The sequence below is a fragment of the Mercurialis annua genome, linkage group LG3 (assembly GCF_937616625.2).
Source record: "Mercurialis annua linkage group LG3, ddMerAnnu1.2, whole genome shotgun sequence".
NCBI classification, from domain to species: domain Eukaryota; kingdom Viridiplantae; phylum Streptophyta; class Magnoliopsida; order Malpighiales; family Euphorbiaceae; genus Mercurialis; species Mercurialis annua.
This window is the reverse complement of record NC_065572.1, coordinates 55945270-55967606: the sequence shown is the minus strand read 5'-3', so window position 1 is coordinate 55967606 and position 22337 is coordinate 55945270. Positions and strand designations below refer to the sequence as shown.

Genomic DNA, 22337 nt, shown 5'->3' with positions numbered 1-22337 from the left:
TCTTTCTATAGATCGATATATGGTTTCAGTTGTTTTTTATTTTTTATTTTTGATCTACGATTTACTTTTTCGGTAAGATGTAGTAATATGTTAATCTATTAATATTACTATCTTTTGACAAAAAAAAAGTAAAAAAGCATGACAAATGTTTTTAAAAAAAAGCATGAGAAATAAAAAAAAAAAAGTAAAAAAGCATAAGAGAAGAAGATGAAATGGCAGCATCTTATAGGCGACAGCACAACAAAAGAACCAAAGCCCCGCGCTTCCCGCTCCGCTCTGGACTCCCCATGATTGGTCCTCCTTTCATTGTCGTCCAAAGTTCCAAACCCCCAAAAATGAAAAAAATAGTATACAAATTGAACAAATAATAAAAAAAAATTACTAATAAAATATGAAAATAATAAAAAAAAAGAGAATTTTTGCTGTGCCTGCGACTTCTCAACAGACGCAGAAGCAATGACTAAATGGAAAATAGAGAGAATTCTTCGCCTATTACAACTCTCTCTCTCTCTCTAACTCTCTTCATATTCAAACTCAACACAAACTTTCTCTCTCTAATTTTATCCCTCTCTTTGCATTTTTGTAAGTAAAACACAAAAACAAACGTTCTTTCTATTTTTGTTACATAATCTTAACTGTTGATTGAATTTCCAATTCTGGGTTTTGTTTTATTTTGTGCGTTTTCCGTTACATATGGTCACATGTGTGGATCTTGTGATTCAAATTTGGAAACTTTGACAATTGTTTTGCTATTTTTATAAGGTGGTTTGTAATTGCAGTTAAATATCCTTTCTTTCCAATTTTTTTGTCCTTTTTTGGTGTTCATATCTCTGCCATTGCCAATTTTCTCTTACTGGGTATTCATTTTTACGCTCTAATTTCATTGGATCTTCCCCAATTTTCAATCTTTTTCTTTGCTTCTATTTCCATTTATATGGGTTTTAATTTTTTCCAAAATTTCCCATAAATCAGGTTTGGGAAGACGACACGCCCTGACAAAACTTTATATAAGAGCCCAAAACAAAATTGGAGCTTGGTTTTATTTGGATCTTTGTTTGTTGAAATTTAAATTTTCACTGATGATTTTTTTTTGTTTCTGTTGGTAATTGTGGTGTTAAATTTTTTGAAACTTTACATTTTTTAACTTTTTGTTGCCTTTTCAACATTTAATTGCTTGCAGAGGGCCCAGCCAGCCTTTTCTTTTGCTTTTGATTTCAACTTTACATGTTTCATGTTATATACTATTGTTTTAATGATTTTCTTAAATGTGATTCAAAATTGACTCTGCTAGCTTCTTGATCTTCATTGCAGGAGATTAGTGCTGAAAAGTAAGGTAATTGCTTGCTAGATGATTGTTTGATACAGAAGAAGCTTACTTCTGTATCTTTTTCAAGAGACTCTCCAAATGCTAAATTTTGGTAGGTTGAGAAATCAGCAAAGACCCAACAGATCTATGCCGCTCGGAGGTTTGTTTTTCGCTATATTTCGCCTGCTGTTGTGCTTCTTTTTATCGTAGTATTTCAATTTTTGTTGAATTTTCTTCAGTTTTGAATCTATTGCTTTGATTCTGTAAAGCGTAGTTTTTTATTTGTTTTATTCGCTGCCTGCAGGCTTGGACTACGCAGACCCAAAGAGGAAGAATAATGTTGTGGGGAAGATTCTTTTGGCTGCTGCCCTCACAGCATTATGCATTATTATGCTCAAGCAATCCCCAACATTTAACGCCCCAAGCCCGGTAATTGGTTTCACCTTACGGCTCATTTTGTTGTCTTGGTACCCTGTCTGGCAGAGGCTGTGTTATATGTTTCGTAGATTTTTTCTTGCTCAAAGATTTTCCCGTGCACCTTTATTTGCCCCTAAGACGTGCAGGAAACTCCTATCCATGAGTGACATGATTATCATTTTCACAGACACATAGACTAGTTTAGAAGGCGTTTTGTCTTTATTGGATTTTGAGCAATGGGTGCTGTCATATCTAATTTTATGAATTAAAAGGGGGTTTGTTTGTAATATTATTGTCTATATTTTATGATTTCTGCCTCTAACATAGGGTCAATTTTGTTCTGGGGAAACTATAGGAAAGGATTAGACTGGGGTGGTTGTTATGAGATTTCCATTTTTCCATATGTTATACAATTGTTTGAATTTCTATGGCAATTTATTAACATGTAATTTATGTTTTGGTTGGTTATTATCCAGTTCTCTGTGCATGATGAATCGGTTATACATGTCCTAGTGACTGGTGGAGCTGGTTATATTGGTTCACATGCTTCATTGCGACTTCTGAAGGATGGTTACAGGGTTACCATAGTGGTACGTGCGTTTTATGCAATTTATTGATATCTTGTGTCATTTAAATATTCACAATTTTATGCTGGACTTGCAAGATCAAATGGTTTTTTGTTATTTTTGACAGGATAATCTTTCACGGGGAAACCTAGGTGCTGTAAAAGTTCTACAAGAATTATTTCCAGAGCCTGGGAGGCTTCAGTTTATTTATGCTGATTTGGGAGATGCAAAAGTTGTATCCTTGTTGAACAATTTATAATATATGACAGTATATTGTCCATAAACACAAGAACTTGGATTTGCAAGTTGTTTCCTTTACTGAAATTTGCAGGTTAATAAAATTTTCTCAGAAAATGCATTTGATGCTGTGATGCACTTTGCTGCTGTTGCATATGTTGGGGAAAGCACTATGGATCCTCTTAAGTAAGTTTAGGCATGTTCAGTTTTTTGTTGTTGAAAACATCTTCTCTCTTGTCTTGTGGCAATGTTTCTGTTCTATGCATGCGGTGTTAGTGCCAGGACAGGCTAGATTGGTGTTGGTGATGACAAGTAGATGCTGAATATTGAATGCAGGAAGTGTAAGGTTTTGCAGTCATCTAAGAAAACCATGAATAACTATGTTTCCTTGATCGAATCCTGTTCTTTATTTTGAGTGCAAATAGAAATTATACATCATAGAAGATTGCTTTTGAAACTGATAATTTAGACATCTATTTGAGTTTTTGATAATTTAGACATCTATTTAAGGATTTATCTCTCTTTTGTTGTGGTAAATTATTGTTTTGGTCAACAAGTAATGTTTACTTTCTCCGTCTTAATCATGAATTCCTTCTGCTTGTTTATGAAGGTACTATCACAACATAACATCAAATACATTAACTGTAGTAGAGTCGATGTCTGCTCATGATGTAAAGACTTTAATTTATTCAAGCACGTGTGCAACATACGGGGAGCCTGAGAAGATGCCTATTACCGAAGTCACCCCACAGGTATTTGCTAAGACACTCTGCATGAGATGCATTGTAATTTTTCTGGCTGGTTGATTGATCAGTGTATCTCCGTCAGTTCAGGTCCCAATAAATCCATATGGAAAAGCTAAGAAGATGGCTGAAGATATCATTCTTGATTTTTCTAAAAATTCTGACATGGCAGTTATGATTCTTAGGTTGGTGGATTTCTTTGATTGAATTCTCTAGCTTTTTCAACTGTTGTTCTTTCAATTTTTATTTTTTTTAAGTGATTAATCTTTCATTGTTTTCATTCTTTCTTGAGATGCTCAAGACCATGTGTAATGCATAATTCTGATTTATTGTCGCTGAAAAAATACATTAAGATATTTGCATCTCGAGTTTGCAAATATCAAAATTAATAGAGCCATGCACATGTCACACCTTTTTTAATCGAGAAATTTTTAGGAGACTCGGTCCATTGCTCATTCATGCAATGAGCCAATCATTTTAAAGCACATTAAATATGTAAAAATAAATAAATTAATGTCCTTTTTTAATGATGTGTTTTAAAATGATTGACATAGTCCATGAATGATGTGGTGGACTAAGTCTACCTAAAAATTTCTCTTTTTAATGTTATTTTCTTATTTGAAATGCTAATTATAGATGTCTCAATTGTTATCTAGTGATTGATGATTTTTTTGGGCGGGAATGTTTTCCAGATACTTCAATGTGATTGGTTCGGATCCAGATGGCAGACTTGGTGAGGCTCCCAGTCCTGAACTTCGAGAACATGGACGGATTTCTGGTGCTTGTTTTGATGCAGCTCGTGGTTTTATTCCTGGGCTGAAGGTATTCTTTGCTTCTTGCAGGCACTGCTAATTTGTATGTGTGGATAATTTATGTATGTGGATGACGTATTTCTGACTGTTTTTTTCATTTTTCATGCATGCTTTTTAATGTCACTTTGCCTGTTTTTAGAAATCCTATATTTGCGTGAACAGCTAATTTATTATTTTACCAGAACCTGCTCGGTTGTTGGCACTTTCTTGTTTCGTAAAACCTTGATCATATTTTTCATTTTGGCATACTGCTTTAATTTGTATTTTGCAGTGTCAGCTAACTATCACATGTTCGGTAATCTTCCAATTATTTGATTTATTTGCTGGATTATAAATCCAGATAATGATGATGTTCCGCCGAAATATTTATTATGAAATTTGCAATACTTATTGTGTCCTGTGCTGCAAATGACTGTCTAAGAACAATTTGACTGATTGATTATAGCGCCTGCGACATCAGCTCTTAAACTAGGAAATGCATGCTTTTTTGTGCATTCTGATGATTGAATAAGCTAATGGTATTAAGGTATTTGTTACTTTGTAGGTTAAAGGAACAGACTATAAGACACATGATGGTACTTGTGTAAGAGATTATATCGATGTTACTGATCTTGTCGATGCTCATGTGAAAGCTCTTGAAAAGGCAGTGCCTGGAAAAGTTGGGATCTTTAATGTCGGTACTGGAAAAGGTGCGTTATACATTTTGAATGTCAAACGCCTTCTATGATATAATTTATTCTCTGGATCATTTGTTTATAGCTTTTCTTCTGATTACGACTTTCAGGTAGATCAGTCAATGAATTTGTAGAGGCCTGCAAGAAGGCAACCGGTGTGGACATCAAAGTCGACTATTTGCCTCGTCGACCTGGTGACTATGCTGAAGTGTTTAGTGACCCTACTAAGATTAGGCTCGAACTCAACTGGACAGCTCAACACACCGATCTCCAAGAGAGCTTACAAGTAGCATGGAGATGGCAGAAGTCGCATAGAAATGGGTATGGACCGCCTTTGGCGATGGCTTCTTGAAATTTTGGATTCGGAAAGCTGTTCATAGCAGAAATTTGACCTACAGCCCTCATGCAGCACTGGATTTTCGGCTGCGAGCTTCTAGTTCGTAGAAGCGACATGGGACTTCAGACTTGCGATGATTAATATTTTTTGTTTCAATATATAATATAGTGGTAGGAATAGCTAATTCATTATTATTATATGTATTGAACAGATAATAGCATAATAATATGATGATGCCCGTTTGCAGTGGTGCAGGTATAGTTTCAGTTTCTGTTCTTTGTTATACTATCTTTTTCTAGCAAGTAATTGTCCAATTTTTTCTGAAAAATCCACAAAAATATCCCGATTTAAATAATACTTTACTCAAAGTCTCAAATACATACAAGCTTAAATTTTTACATTCATGATAAAACAAGAAAAAAGTTTACATATTTTACTCAACCATTAAATAAGAGGCGGGGCACACTAAAAAAAAAAAGTCAATGGGTCACAAATGTGTATGACATGCGCGCTAGTCACGCGTCAGCACGTGTAAACGTATAAAAAAAATAAACAGGTATCTTTATATCTGAAATGTATCACTAACATATTTTCTCATACTTTTAAAATAGATTCAAAAAGAGGTTTAAAATTGGGAAAAACACGAGGTTCTTTTATAAATTAAAGTTTTGAAAAACTAAATAGATATTTTTGTTTTATTTTGTTTTGATTTAGTTTGTGTAAAGAGTTTCAATTGTTAAATAATGAATTTTGATGATATTTTGAATTATGAAGACTTGTTTTTCAGTCATTGAGAAATTATTGGAAGTTGCGCTAATTGAAATTTTATTACTGAAAGTTGCTACTAATTAAAATGTTATTATTGATTTCTTCCCTCTATATATATGATGTATTAGTGGTGTATTTACGATATATCAGTGGTATATTAGTGGTGTATTTATGATATATCAGCAATGTATTACGGTGTATTGACAACATATCTATAATGTACGAGTCATTTTAAAATTTATTTTGTTAAAATAATCATTCTGAGTTGGAGACGCATTTTAGAAATTATAATTAATGGTGTATCGATAAAATTTATTTGTTAAAATAATTAAAAAGGGACAAAATATGTGTCTACGATGTATCAGTGGCATATTAGTAATGAATAAACAATTTATCTACAATGTATTAGTGGTGTAAATACGATATATCGTTGATGTATCTAATATGTATATACATAATAAAATGAACCAATAACTATATAATGCATTCATTAAATTTATCATTATTTGAAGTTAATCTTACACATATGAATTTATATTAAAATGTAAATACTTACAATTTTCTAGTTTACATGAGAAATCAAATCTCAAAAATAATTCAAATACATCTCATATACAAGTCATATACATCTAAAACATAGTTTAGATACATCTCAAAAACAACTCATATACGCCTCAGAACCAGTTTAGCTACATTCTTCGAAATAAAGGAAGTTGTCTGAACTTTTTGCAAAAAGTATTGACGGAATCATCAAACTACAAAAAAAACAGCAGATAAAAATCAGTAAACAAAAACAGATTAATAAATATCACATAATACATACAAAGATATAAAAATAACACATTTCAAATATATATAATAAATTGATACGATACATCTCAAAAACAGTTCAAATGCGTCTCAAATTTATTAAAGAATCATAACATTCTACAACTCCACTTGAATCATTACATGTCACAAATGAATTGTACATATATTCTATTGAATAAAAAAAATTAGCATTGAAAGTTTCAGATTCTAACAGTACTAATTTAGTAGTTCAAAGAACCAAAATTAATGAGTAAAAGAAATGAATACTCACATAGTTGTTCTATATAGGTTGTTACAAAGATTAAAAATAATTAGTATTAATATTATGAATCTAAATATTTATACAGATATCATATGAACAAAAATAGCAAAATTAGAGAACATGAAAGAAAAACAATTAAAATCTCATAAAACCTCGACTGCAGTACTAGCTTGAAAAGCAGCAAAATAAATTTTATCTTGTAAAACACAATCCCTATCAACAGATCTTAAGAGCTCTTGTACTTTCTTTAATTCCTTATTTGTATACCCCGATTCGTTAGCCGCTAACGATAGGTGACAAATAATTGGATCTTTTAATTCTTTTTTTTTTTCGATTTAACCCCTCATTCGAAACGTGCACACCACGCGCGATGACGTGGATAAAATTGCTGACATGGCTTTGCTGACATGGGGTTAACTAGAACAATAAATAGTTAAGAGGTCTAATGGAACACTAAAATTGTTTAGAGGTCATAGGGAACAAAATGGTAAAATTTAAGGGTCAAAATATATTAAGCCTAAATATATTTTTAATTTAAAATAAAAAGTGATGTACTTTACATATTATTTGAAAAAATCATTTAATGTTTAAGTATTTTAAAAATCATAAAATTTAGCGTGTTTTCCGAATTTAACCCAAATTTTAAAAATTCAGAATTGATTTGAAAAGTTTGAAATTGCAAAAAAAAAAAAGATGGTATATTAATTAAAAAAATTAAAATTAGAAATTCGTGAAACACACTAAAAATTATAATTTTTTAAACAATTAAAGTCTTTATTTAATATTATCACAGTATAGTAAATTTATATATTTTATAATATCGTTAAAATAGACAAACTCCATTTATCATTATTGAAATGTAAACCAATATTTACATGTACAAGAAGTTATATTATGTAATTATTTGACTAAATTTCAATATTTTATTTTTTTATATTGTTTATTTCTATTGTCGTTAACAATTTATAAAATATTATTAAAATTCAAAATAAATATATTTAAAAAAAATTATTTGTGATCGTGCATAAATTAATTTATATGCTTCTAATCATTCATGCTGGACATAAAATGGTTGAAAATTAAATAATTGTATTTTTAAGAAGATTAAATGGATAAAAGTTAAAAATTTGAAGGTGCGGTAGAAAAATAAAATAAAAGAGTTAGTGTACGACCAACGTACGACGGATATGCAAATCTTATATAAGCACATATGAGCAACATAGAGTTGTATCTAAAGAAGGCAATACGATTGTATAGCTTTCATATGATCCTATGGTGCCTCAAAATTCAAACAAACTTATGTTGTTGGAGATCAGTAGCGGCGTACTATCGTACACTAACATTTAATGAAGAAGTTAAAGACGTTCAACGGCTCTATTTTTGAATTCAAGCATTATGGCTTCAACATATTATTTGGGTAAAGAAAAACTTTGAGCAAAACTCCTATATCTAAAAATCTCTAAAAATTCAATTTTTTTTGAATTCGTTAAAACACTCAAAGAGGTCGTGTGTGGTTGTTTGTAAGAATTTTTTTTGATAATTCAGTTTGTAAGAATTGATTTTAGTCTTGTAAATAAATAAACTAAAAAAATTTAGACTAAACTCATTTTAGAATTCCTAAATTATACGATTTTGGTTTTGATTTATCAGATCTCTCATCTTCTATTTGGCTTGCTCAGATCCTTAAAGCTTAAGCTTTGAGTAAATTAGGATAAATACTCCATTTTCAAAAATAATTTGATTTCGTAACTCAATAAGAAAAAGATAAAAAAAATACCTCACTCTTTTATTGTTTTTATTTTTTTACTCTAACAATATACCTAACTTTTATTATTATTTTACTCTAGTCATAATTTGTTTACTCTCAAGTGACAACTAATGACAATTGTCATTATTTTTTTTCTCTCTCTCTCTCTCCTCTCTCATCTCTCCTCTTTCTTCTTTTTATTCTTCTCTTCTTCTCTGTTTGGCTTTTCTTTGCCATTTTTTTTCTTCTTCTTCTTTAGTTCTTCTCTTCTTCTTCGCCGTTCATTCATCGGTCGTCGTCGCTCCGCCATCACTCAACCGTCGCTCCGCCGTTCTTTTCATATTTGATTTTAGTTTTTCTTAAATTCGTGGTGATTAATACGATTTATGTTAACTTTTATATCTAAATAAATTACTCTTTAATTTTCTCAATTTTAAATCTAAAAATCTGCATGAAAAACGATTTTGTGATGAAAAAACGATTTTCTGCACAAAAAACAGCATCTGATTATCATATGAGTATCACTGCATTATTATAATATTATCATAACACTGCAGAAAAAATGATTTTTTTAAAAGACAACGTCTGATTATCATATAAGTATCACTATATTATCATGCTGTTATCATAACACTGCAAGAAAAAAAATGATTTTCTGGAGAAAATAATGTTTGATTATCATATCGTTATCATAATATTATCATGTTGTTATCATAATATTATCATACGATACCGAGATGATAATATTTATGGTACCTAAATGATAATGTTATGATAATATCTATGATATATTATGATAAAACAATGTCTGATTATCATGTCGTTATCATAATATTTATCATATGATACCGAGACCATAATATTTATGGTACCTAGATGATAATGTTATGATAATATTTATGATAATGTTATGATAATACAATGTCTGATTATCATGTCGTTATCATAACACTGCAGTATGATAACTAGATGATAATGAAATATGATAAGCTTATGATAATTGTATGATAACCTATGAAAAAATAAATTACATGAGTGTTTATGATAACCAGATGATAACGGAGTTAAATCATAAATATTTTAATATCCAGAGTAAAAACATAAATCTGGAAAAAACATGAAGTATTTTCTGTAACTTTTCCGTGTTGAGGTATAAAGTGCAAATATTTTCATTTTTGGAGTAAATACCTAAATTTCCCTAAAACTTTCACTTTTTGATTGATCTCTTGATTTTTTATATATATATTTAAAAAAAATATAAACTAATTATTTAACAATACAAGATAGTGATACAATTTAAATAATTTTTATTATATTTAAATTAGCAATTAGAATATGAGATTAAATTAATAAAAAATATATAAAAAAATAAAATAGATTAAATAATATTTTCCTTCTGTTCTTTTATATTCTTTTAGAATGCATCAGCTGCCATGTCCTTAACTAACAACAAAAAATAGATGAGTACAAAAAATTCAAAAAATATCACACATTTTCTAGTTATGAATTGAAGTTTAAATTATGAATTGAAGTTTAAAAGACTTTAGAGGTTGAGAGAACATAAATCGGGGACTTTCTCGCTAGGTCAGTTTGATACAGTCCGATCATAAAAACACTGCTCAAATGTATTTTCTGCTGTTGCTCATCTCATAATTTTAGATTATATTTAAATAAATTATATAGATAAAAAAATAAACCTTTTCTGATGTGGCAAGTAGTGTCCCACATGGGCACATGACATGTTTAAAGAGACTATCTTTGAATTATACATTGTGAGACTTACAATTTCCTATAAATTGAAAATATATACAAACTAAACATTTTGGTGTTCTTAAAGCTAAGCAATATGATCAGGAGAAAGGGTGAGAATGATGGAAGAATAACTAAGCATAGGGTATAAATTGGCATCAAGAAAGTGAGCATACTGTTTAACCGCAATGTCTCTATCGGGAACATCGCTGGACAGAAAGTCGAACGGAGCAGCCTTCCCAGTATCTACCAGAGGCTCCCATCTGTATCCGGGGCGTTCCGGCAGAGTGATAGTGATGGGTATATGACTAGCATTGAAGGCAACATAAATCTCTTGCTTCACGGAGTCAATCTGGACAAAAGGTCACACCAAGAACTGTTTAGTACTGGGCTTAAATTCGACAATAGAAACAAGAGCTAATTTAAGCAGAAATATGTGATTTCAAACGATTATTATGAATGTAAGGAACACATTATTAAGAACTTGCTTTCTAAAGTATACAAACACTACTTCTGAAACAAGAAAGGCATAACTAGATTATGGAAACACGTTGAACTGCAGTAGAGGATAGCCTAAAGACACTTTATTACTGTTAACAATTCCTGAATAATTATTTCAGCTAAATTACCACTGTCAAAAAATGCTGAAAAATTGACCAATTCCATCAGAGATCGAAGATGAGGACACAAATAAACCCATCCATCCTATCCTTGATACCCAACACCATCAACGTAATACCAGAATGAGAGAGTGCCAGTAAAAAGTATGTTGCACCATGTCCATCAGTACTATTTGATGCAATTTTGAAATTAAAAAAAATACACTTCTGAAGCACTTGGCTCAATCTATTGGGCCACTCGTCATTGGGCCAATTATGCAAGACAATGAATTTCTTAAAAATGTACAATGATTAAAGACTTGGCAAAAAAAAACAATGATTAAAGACCAGAAAATGAATGGAGATTGGTAAGAATATGGCACACAGCTTTGTGGTTAAGTTCAGATGGGATTTTGCTGTCTCCAATACCAAGAAAACCTACCAGGGTAAAAGCCACATATCTGCTAGATTCAGACCAATCTGGAACTCCAGGAAAAAGGCCATGCCATTGTAACCTCTCTGCAGTAGGGAAATCATGTAAACCAAGGGACTCACATTCACTGCAAGATCACAGCTCCAATGAGATAAGGGAAATGTCTAAATACAGGCCAAACTGCATGAAAAGAATTTCGTGGCAAATTCTCACCGTCGGAACTTGGTCATCAGGCAGCAAAATCTATAGAAGTCTGATGAGAATTCTTCCTTTTTATCCCACCGAAAGTAGTTGATCTGCAGCAGAGCAGGAAGTTAATCCACATAATTAACATAATTTTTTCATAAAACCTCTGAATACCAGCAGGGAGCAGTGGATACATAATTATCATGACAATATGTATTGTTGTTTCCTCCTTTGGTATGGCCATATTCATCCCCCATGTATATCATTGGAACACCCTGGTCACACAAAAGATCAAGATCAGTTTGTTTACTAATTCACTTTTTGAGTTGAGATGGAAAACTATTCGGATTAGGATTTCCTCAAGTTCATTTGAACTTGAGGGGTCATGTTCACGATCTACACCATTCATTAACGGTGTAGATCAAAAAAGAACAATTTTAATTAAATTAATCTACACCGTTCATTTTACAATGAATGGTGTAGATCGTGAACATGACCCCCTCAAGTTCAAAATGAACTTGTGGGAATCCCAATCCAGATTATTGCAGAAGGAACATGAAGGACGTTAGAAAACCGGTTTGTAAAATGCATTCACTCTATGCGGTATGGTACATCAATTACCATAACAGCATATAATATTATGCAACAGTTTCAAGCCCTTTTCGGTCATTCGACAATCTTTTAAAATATTGTTAAGCTTTGAGGCAATGTTCACCAGACTGAAAGGAGGAGATAGTAGAAATGAACAACTCTAATTGATCCGTGCTAAAGCAATAAAACAGTGATTTAACTTAGCTATGTTACAACCTATGTTAAACTTTAATCTTACCAAATGCAAAAATTAAAAAAAAAATTGATTTACAGTTTGCAGACTTCAGGATTTGGCAAATTTGGCAATTATTCTCACGGATACATACATTAAAATAATTTAATTAGTAGTTAGGCGATATCAAATCTCTTTTCTTTGCTTTTTGCCATGGAATATAGGATGTGATATATTAAATGAGGAACTAAAGGAAATTACAGATTCTATTTATAGTAGCTTTAAAAACTATTCTATACTACACATCTCAATTTCTTGTCTTTCATTAAAATAACATAATTAGGAATATGTCTTTTAATAATAGTAACAATAAACAGAGTCTTACTTGTGAAACCATTAGACAGACAAAGAAATTCCGCATTTGCCGTCTCCTCAATTTCTTCACTGAAATGCTTGCAAACTCTCCTTCCTACTTGATAAGTTGATGAAACATGACGAACAGACTTAAAAGCAAGCTAAATAAAAAAAACTCATTGAAAATCACAAAGAAATAGCATAAGTTTTCATAAGAAGAGTATGTGAGCAATCTATCGATTTTGCCTCTTTCTTTACTTACTGAAGCCAAAAATTCAGTAGCCCATTTTAAATGAAATCAATAGATTATGGATTCTCCCACAGAAGCCAACATACAAATAATACTACAGAAAAAATGAAAAATAAGAAGGGAAAATCTAAGAAGATCATGCCTTGTCATTATATTGAATAGGACCGAAATTCCCCAAAAGCACCGGAAACATAATTTCACACAGATCATAAAGAAACCACCATGTCCCACATTAAATTAAAGAACACATTGATATTTCAAAACCATGCATTCATTTCCATCCAGAGACTCTATAAAACAGCAAACATAGTAAAATTTGAAAAACATTTTTCCCAGCTTTCCAGCAATAAGTCCAAACAGCTGGAAGCCTAACACAAATTAAAGAATCTCCAGGAAAACGATTGTGGAAACCTTCACAATAAGCTCGCAATGATTAGACTACCCAAACCCTATAAATTTATAATAACTAACCTTACCTGTCCACAGTTCCAGCTATTGTTATGACTTTCCCCATCATTATTGTCTTCTCCATTTGCCAAATTATTTTTGTTGTTATACGTCACCAAGTCAGCCAAAGTAAAACCATCATGTGCACATACAAAGTTGATGCTGTTCCATGGTTTCCTTCCTCCTTCCTGATTTATTGGTTCATTTAGAAACCACAATTATAATGTCAACAGAATTCGGAAAATATCATGCTTAGATAGAGTACATTTCATGTTACATAATAATTCAAAGATTCATATGCTACTAGAATGCTCGAGTCATGCTTAGGCGTAGAGTAAGAGAAATGTATATTTTTATATGGTAAAGATCTCATTTATTTGGGGTGTCCAACGCTGTATCTTTCTATATAAGAAATCAGCACAAACTGATACGTTGATTTTTCAAGGAAAACAACGTAAATTATGTCGAAACTCGATAAAATCCAGTACAATTAAAGTATTAGTGATATGTATAAGTAAACACAATAAGAGCATTAGATTGCACAGAGTGATATCAATATGTCCCACAGAAAATATAAATGGATGGCTAGACAGACTAATACTGAAAAGTTATACCTGATATAAATTTGGGCTCCCGCATAAACATTCAGCAAAAGCCCCAGAAAAGCCATCGGTACCCTTCATGAACTGCCTCACAACGTCACGATACTATAATTGAAAAAAGAAACACAGAGAATGATTAATCAATTTAAGCCTACATCTTATATTAAAATTGCAAATGCAAATAATAATAAAATTTCCCAAATTTTATGAAAATAAAAAGATGCAAGAAAGCAAATGTATTTTCTCTTGTTTTCATATTCCTTCATCCTCATTTACTTTCTCCATTTTTCAAATTCATATATGAAAGCAAACTCATTAACTTTATTAGCGGGAGTAGATTCCAAATGACATAAGACTTCAGACTTCAGAGTCTAAGACTAAGAGCAGAATTTTGGTAAGGGTGCAATCTTGAACATGAAGATTCTCAAAACCCACCCAAAGTTACAATCGAATGAAATATTATATGTTGGATTTGTGAGTTCCTGTCATTTTAAGGACACAGGCTTTCTATGGAAAACATAAAAATACAATAGAACATTAAATAAGTAAAATAAAAAGTACAAACTTATCACAAACTAAGTAAGAACTGGGTATCTACTGAGATTGAAAGCACTATTAATGCAAACACTTAGAAATTGATAAGAGAAATAATTATAAATTCTGATATTTTATTTTGTCAGTTAGAAATTGATAGGAGAAATCGTTATAAATCTCATATTTTATTTTGTCAAGGGCTATATTAACCACTGATTCTCAAGTTAACTACAGAATTTAGATCCCTCCGGTATCCCTCTAATTTAAGAATAGACAACAGGTGTGGAGCGTTTCAACTTGTTATGTGATTAAATAATCAACATACCCCTCTGGTTCAGACCATTGATAAAATGAAGTAACTCTTGCCATAAAAAAATAGAGCTATTTCTTCTTGATTACTAACGAGAAAAGTACTCACTATAGTAACGCGTAATGATAAATTGAGAAGAGCATAAATAAGTAATGAAATAGTGGCAATAGACTTGAAGACAGCATCTACAATCATCAATAACAAGGGAACATTTATCCTATTGTTGATAATGCCAGTACCACTTAAGTTGAAGAGTTATGAGCCTACAGTAATTGCAAATACATCAATCTTCTTACTGCCAAGTTATAGATTACAGAGTTCAAGACATGGCAATGAGGGTGATATTTGAAAAAAAAAAAACAAATTCACAAGATATCAATTGAAATGATAATGCAAACATCAGTTTTATACCAACCTTTCCATTCCATTCTGACCATATTTGCCAATGCGGAAAGCAACCAACTTGATACAAACCTCCAGTATCCCATGCTTCAGCTATAAGCTATTTAAAAGAGAATAAAATTAGAATAAATTGAATAAAATAATACATTAACGAATGATACCAGCTAACAATAATTTATAAGCTAATTAAGTCTAACTATAGGCCATGACACCCATTGAAAAAAAATCTTAAGAAGAAAAAGAAAAGTAGAAGATGAGAATTAGAAGTGAAATACCATAACTGAACCAGAAAAACAAAGAAAACGTATTTACTGTAATTACTATATCATGAATAAAAGTTCTGCGAGAAAGGCATTTAGTAAAGCTAAAGCACAAGTCTATGGTGATAAGTTGTAAAACACTTGGTACATGAGGACTTTAGGATGTACAAACACTGGCCTGAAATAGGAAATGGGGGACTTAATAGATCAAGTGCATATAAAAGATAGGCTTAATGTCTTAAAAAACCCTCACCTTTCATCCCCTTTTCAATCCTACCCTGACGTTGCAAATCTGTCAATTTTACCTTATTTTGTATTATTTCATTTCAATTGTACCCTAAAGCATAAAATTGACTTTTTTTTATTTGGCAAAAATTCTCTAAATTGAACCCTTTTTGCATTAGATTAACTTTTTATATTAAATTGACCATTTTTAAAAAAAATTATTAAACTTTTGTCAAATAAATAAAGGTCAATTTTATACTTCAGAGTACAATTGAAATGAAAAAATGCAAACTGGGGTAAAATGGACAATTTTTCAACGTCAAGGTAGAATTGAAAAGGGGATGAAAGGTCGGGGTTTTTTAAGGCATTAAGCCTAAAAAATAAGATACAAGAGATTGTGGAAAGAATGAACTAGAACTCCAAACAAAAGGAAAAAAACACACGTGATAAACTATTTGATGGTAGTCATATTGAAAACTTTTGAAGATATTTTGAACATATAAATGCTCATGACACCTCATAGGATTGGAACATCAAAATTTAAATAATCATTTGTAAGGGGTGAATTAACGATAGGAAAAGCATGCAGCCGTGATGAAATTTTACTAAAATTAGAAGGGTCATGGGGAAGTGGGGGCGGTGCAGTTGACCAGATTGTTCAATAAGATTCTAACATAAAATCAATGCATGAGGACAACAGATGCAGTACCATTGTTCCTCTATTTGAGAAAAAGATCCAAAGTTGTTGAAAGTTCAAATTTCAAACTACAAAAATATCAAAGTAAATGAATGACGTTATGAACTATAATAATATACACACGAAGCCCAATCTGAAGTTTGATACAATAATCTTTCAAAAACAATTTGTTAAGAATCCACAAGGCACATCCGACCCTAGAGCTAGTACGCCTACTAGGGTGACTAGTGAGGTGAGACAACATCACAAGGTGAGAAATTGCCTAGGGATAAAAAGAATTCAAGGCCCAAGGCATGGAAAATATGAAGTTCACAAACTTTAACTTCATGAAGTTTATGAAAGAATTGAAAGCCTAGAAATGTAAACTAATTATACCAACACTTCAGCCAATAATCAAAGGGAGAAAGCTAATGATCATACCAACACTTCAGCCAATAATCAAAGGGAGAAAGCTAATGATCATACCTTTACTTCACGAAGTATTGGATCATTACTTAGCATATCAATCAAAGGCGGGCTGCTAAGAGGTGTGCCAGTTGTCAGCAAGTCACCTTCTATTGGACTCCCAAAGACATTGACTGCATCCCAAAGACTTCAGAGGAAACAAAAACTAGTATGAGAAACTGCAACGATTAATCTTCATTGTATGAATACAAGCAGACAGCATAATAAAATTGTACAAAGCACTACCTACTACTCCTCGTCATAATGGAAGCAAGATCAAAGCGGAATCCATCCACATGCATTTCCAATACCCAATACCTGTAGCACAAGAAAGCAATACCAAACTTTCTTACCCATACAATAGAAAGAAGAAAAACAAGAAATGAACATATTGTATGAAAAAGAGAGGTTTTTAAATACTTAACCCTTTTCAACGCTGACAAACAACTAAGGTAGAAAGCTCTCATGCATTTACCTAAGGCAGTCCAATATAAATTGGCGCACAATGGGATGGTTGCAATTGAATGTGTTCCCACAACCTGAATAATTGTAGTACTCGCCCTGTAATAGCATAACATAAACCTTAGCTCAACAATAATTTCCACAAAAATCATAACTGACATATTATCAATACATAAACCCAAATTATTAAACAGTTTGAAGGCTTGTTAGTTAGGATAACTCAAAACTCGAATATAAGTCAAGAACCTTCAGCAGTTATCTCCAATTCAAAAATTGCATAAAATTCAGCAATAGTCAGAAAATAAAGTTGACAAACATTTCCATGAGACCACACGTCTAAATTACCCAAATTAGATTCAAAAGGTCTTTACATGTGCTTTTAAGCTACAATGAACAGCTAAGAGTAAGAAAATCTATATAATCAAATTACTCTCATTGAGAGCATCTGACAGAGGAAAAACAAAAATCCAAGTGTAATTTCTTATTTTCTTTTCAGGAAAAAAGAAAACGAGGGGAAAAAATAAAAGGTCAACCAAAGCATGAATGGATAAAAAGGACCAAAAATGGATGAAAAAATTAGATTCAGTGTGCTAAAGTACTAACTTATTCTCCAAGCACGACATTGGATCACTGGTAAAAGAAAATGAAGTGTTTTTTACTTATTGCTTAAAATCATCTGTTTAATCCCTAAGAGGTAATTATCTTTAAGTAATGCACCACTTTGTTTACAATTTATGCAGTCATTTTCAACACCAGAAACAACTTAGTATAATTTCAAGTACTATACCTTAGGCGCAAGCATATAGTAGACACTGTTATCAACTCCTCTGAAAGATAAGACAGGACCTTTTTCATTTCCTTCAGCTGTGTGATTAAAAACGACATCCATGATCACCTGTTCAAGTCATATAAAATAGTAATCTTCGGAAGACCTCACATTAAAATCTTATATCATATAGCACCCAGTTGTTAACCTCAATTCCTCGTTTGTGTGCTTCTCTAACAAGAAACTTGAATTCATTGATTGCACCGCGGCCACAATTCTGAGTCCCAGAAGAAGAATATCTAGTCATAGGTGAAAAGTAATTTATAGTTGAATATCCCCAAAAGTTCATCCTGGACAAGAAATGAGGTTAAAAGTTAAATGAGGATAAATTTATTGGTCAGATTCATGTTGCTCTAATTTTGAACTTTATGAAATTTGGCCTATTAATTATGTCTTTCATTTTTACATTAAGAAAACAGACAAATATATGTTCATCCTTTCAGAATACACTGTTCCTATGATCAGGGAGCAGCTTTTCTTGTGGACAAGGAACTTATAAATAATTATTAAGATGTAGCATTTCTTCAAGATGGGTTTGAATTATTAGCTAAACCTGAAACTTTTCTACTAGTATAAGTTCACAGGATGTATGGGCACAAGCAGAAGCACTTAAAAGATATTCATGGAAAATAATACTTTGTTTGAGGAGAATTAAACTAAGAAACAGAATCAAAGTTCTTGCAAAATGATGAGTTCTCGAGGACTGCAAGAAAAGATTGGAGACTTAAATATGATATGCCCAGCATCATTTGCTCTATCTAGAGGGTAAGAGAAGTGAATCTAAATGTTAAGTACAACTGACATAATAAAAAAAAGACAATTTTGAGATATTATCCAATCAAAAAATGTGAAATTATCCACACTACAATATCGTTCACATTGTTTCATTCTCCAACTACCCAAAAAATTTACACCTTCTATATTTAAAATTGGATACATTTACTACCTATAAGTTTGAAGTGGAAGAATCTGAAATTTTTCCCGATATATCCTATATGCTACAATAAATAATCACTAACAAAAGCAAAAGTGACCATACTTGTAATCACCTAAGACAGGATTGTAGCTGTAGTACTCCAGCTCATTGAACTCATGGCATGGCATTAACTCTATACAGTTGACACCAAGTTCCTGAAATATAATGAGATGACAAATAATAAGATGTCAAATGTAATGTGATTCACCAACCAAATCTTGACCCGCGACTTCAATAGAATCCCCATAGCCTTTAGGAAAATCCTAAATCTTATTTAATTTGAAAGATTTCACGGGTGACATTTCTAACACTTCAAGACTTCAAAGAAACACATAGATAGACAAATAAGGAGGCTATGTATTCTATATTTAAATTGTTTTATTTGCTAGATAGATGAGATTGTTCTACTTTGTAAAACAGTATTAGACATAAGCAATGCCACAGAGTTATTACATCTAATCCTTATATAAGTACCTCAGAAACAGCAAGTGGGAGAATAGAATGAATCTTAGATACAGAAGAATATGTATTGCATTAGATAAATGTATTACTGTACCTAAAGTTGAACCAAATTAGATTGCAGTGGAATCTTTTATTAAGCTGTCAAGAAATTTTCATCAAGTTGGGAAAAAAAAAATCATTAATATAGTAAATGGAAGAAACAATACGTATCTCTTTTTTGGTTGTACGTAATCGTAGAAAATAGAAACACTATTTCTTTAGAACTTAAAATTGATTCTACATTTCTACTCATATTTTCTGATTGTTAAGCAATTATTCCCATGGGAAGCCACATAATAGAAGTGCAACCTACTTTCAAGTGATCAAGCTTTTCCACAGTACCGAGATATGTCCCTGGAAATTCAGTTCTGCTTGATTCATGCTGTGTAAAACCCCGAACATGCATTTCATATATCACTAGATCTTTCTGGGAATACTTCAAGGGTAAATCCCCTTCCCAATCAAACTGCAAATGCAAGAATTTAAAAAAAAAAATCAATCACATTGAAGTAATACCAAATAGATTTCATTAATAATAAGTTAGAAACAAGCTTTATAGCAACTGCAGAATATACTAAATTCACATGAGTAAATGCCAAACATGAAAAGTTCAACTAGAAAGAGCATCGACTATAATATGAAAACTAAAGGTGAAGTAAAGAATTCAAAGCAACTGAATATGGAAATTTCTGAACATACAAAATAGTCCATTGAAAATGGATCCCAACAACTGCTAGATGAATCCAAAAATGGATTAGTTGATAGTCCATATCTTGATCATATATGACTTTGAACATTTAAAGCAATCAAGCATAGTTGAACCTAAAGAGCAGGTTACTTTTCATAATCCAATTTTCTAAACATAGAATAAAAGAAAAACAGAATGATGTACTCATTACAAAACCTATCATAGTTAAATGTAAACATTTTTCACACCTCAGCTGATAATCTAAAAGAAAATCCTTCCACCGGAACAGTAACAAACACATTTTCTCAATGACATGAATAGCAAAGCAATTCAAATTTTTCCAACAAACTGCAAACGCACTTCAAGTAATAACTCGGAAATTGCTTATTCGGTTGACAACAAACCAATTCGCGCAAATAATCACCTCATCCTGAGAAGGAACCGGTATCATCCCAGCCATTTGAGGCCAGCAGTTCCCATCAGATCCTAAAACACCAAACTCTCCTCTGCTTATAACCGCCTACACAAATTAAACATTATCGGAGTCAATACAGTTAAAACAACGAAATCGTCAACAAAAACAATCTAACACTAACTTACTTTAGCATAAGGATCTAACACTATATTAGAAGAATCAAAACAAACTCCATCTTGAAGAGATAAAACTCCATCAAATTTATAACCGTATAACATATCCTTAAAATCTCCCTTCACAAACACATGCCAAATATCTCCCGTTTTATTCGTCGCCGGATCAAGAACTATCTCTTCCGTCACTCTATTCTGCAAACAAAATCAAATTAGTAACTGATCTCATCTCATCAACAAAATGTAGTGATTAAAAATAAAAAAAAACCGCCGATTAAAACGGTTACCTGAGGCAAGTCGTCGAGAGAGATTAAACAGAGAGAAGCGGAGACGGCATTGGAAGAGTAAATAGCGAAATTAACACCGCCGCGGGTTTCGTTGAGAGTTGCGCCAAACGGCGCCGGATTACCGAGGGATAGCTCGTATTTACGTAGGTTTGGTTTTTCGACAACGCCGACTGTGGTCTCCGGTTCATCTCTTCTGGCGGCGGCGATTGATAAGAGAGAAGGATTGCGAACATTGTTCAATTTGAGAAACTTACCGCATTTTTTGTTGTTATGATAATTATTGCTGCTGTTCTTGTTGCTGTTCCTGAAAATAGGATGAATAGAGAGAGCGGTTGAAGTAGAAGAGCCGAACTGAATCAACTCCATTATTAGATAATGCTACTACTCAGATTGAAGTGAGTGAGAAATGTGTCATCTGAAATCTGTGGAGTTGTTTTAGCTGAGGCCACCACTCCTACTAGTGCTGTAGAGAGTCTGCTCAACACTCGGTAGTAGGGGTGAGCAAAGTTTTGAAAAAACCGACCAAACCGACCGAACCGATGAATTTTGGTCGGTTTGGTTCGGTGATAAATTTTCATTCGGTCGGTTCGGTTAAAAAAATATAAATTTTCGGTTATCGGTTAACGGTTCGGTTAAGAATTTAAAGTTTACATTTTAACCGACCGACCGAATACTTCTAATTTTGAATGCTTATTATGAAAAGTAGGGTGATATTTTTTTTTGAATTTAATTCTTGCTATGATATGTTGTTTGAATTTGTGAGAAAATGCTTGATTTCTTTCTAATTTTTATAGAATTCAATTATTTGAATTTGTGAAAAAAATTAATTGATTTTTAAAGCATATGTAATTGAAAAAACCCATAAATAGCCCATTTAACCGAACCGACCGAATCGACCGAAAATATATTCGGTCGAAACAGATTCGGTTAATGTTTTTTGTTCGGTCGGTTCGGTCAAAAATATTACAATATTCGGTTTGGTCGGTTTGACCATTTTCGGATCGGTTTTGACCGAACCGACCGAATGCTCACCCCTACTCGGTAGCGAAGATGATTTAGTTTAGAGAAAATTACA

At 32.1% G+C, this 22337-nt stretch overlaps 2 protein-coding genes across 2 annotated transcripts; one reads left to right on the top strand and one right to left on the bottom strand.

Moving 5' to 3' along the window:
- Nucleotides 1–434: 434 nt before the first annotated feature.
- LOC126673944 (UDP-arabinose 4-epimerase 1) lies at nt 435–5358 on the top strand. The gene is made up of 11 exons (XM_050368279.2): nt 435–582; nt 1312–1466; nt 1611–1735; nt 2200–2313; nt 2417–2524; nt 2621–2712; nt 3137–3278; nt 3360–3454; nt 3962–4091; nt 4626–4770; nt 4866–5358. The coding sequence occupies exons 2-11, from the start codon at nt 1406–1408 to the stop codon at nt 5105–5107; spliced, it is 1254 nt and encodes a 417-aa protein (XP_050224236.1). The 5' UTR covers nt 435–582; nt 1312–1405; the 3' UTR covers nt 5108–5358.
- A 4966-nt stretch (nt 5359–10324) lies between these two features.
- LOC126673946 (isoamylase 1, chloroplastic) lies at nt 10325–21730 on the bottom strand. The gene is made up of 18 exons (XM_050368281.1): nt 21263–21730; nt 20988–21170; nt 20812–20907; nt 20013–20165; nt 19262–19353; nt 18371–18512; nt 18184–18291; nt 17410–17495; nt 17181–17252; nt 16956–17082; nt 15322–15408; nt 14075–14167; nt 13490–13648; nt 12795–12878; nt 11841–11921; nt 11674–11756; nt 11470–11587; nt 10325–10780 (listed from the first exon to the last, which is right to left on the bottom strand). Exons 1-18 carry the CDS (start codon nt 21626–21628, stop codon nt 10517–10519), a joined length of 2394 nt encoding a protein of 797 aa, XP_050224238.1. The 5' UTR covers nt 21629–21730; the 3' UTR covers nt 10325–10516.
- Between the last annotated feature and the right edge of the window lie 607 nt (nt 21731–22337).

Coding starts and splice junctions, on each gene's coding strand:
- LOC126673946 (XM_050368281.1), bottom strand. CDS start 21,628: ATGGAGTTGATTCAGTTCGGCTCTTCTACTTCAACCGCTCTCTCTATT. Junction 18,513..19,261: donor CCTGTCTTAGGTGATTACAA/GTATGGTCACTT, acceptor TTTCTTGTCCAG/GATGAACTTTTGGGGATATT. Junction 12,879..13,489: donor ATAGCTGGAACTGTGGACAG/GTAAGGTTAGTT, acceptor CTTATCAAGTAG/GAAGGAGAGTTTGCAAGCAT.
- LOC126673944 (XM_050368279.2), top strand. CDS start 1,406: ATGCTAAATTTTGGTAGGTTGAGAAATCAGCAAAGACCCAACAGATCT. Junction 3,455..3,961: donor ATGGCAGTTATGATTCTTAG/GTTGGTGGATTT, acceptor AATGTTTTCCAG/ATACTTCAATGTGATTGGTT. Junction 4,771..4,865: donor TAATGTCGGTACTGGAAAAG/GTGCGTTATACA, acceptor TACGACTTTCAG/GTAGATCAGTCAATGAATTT.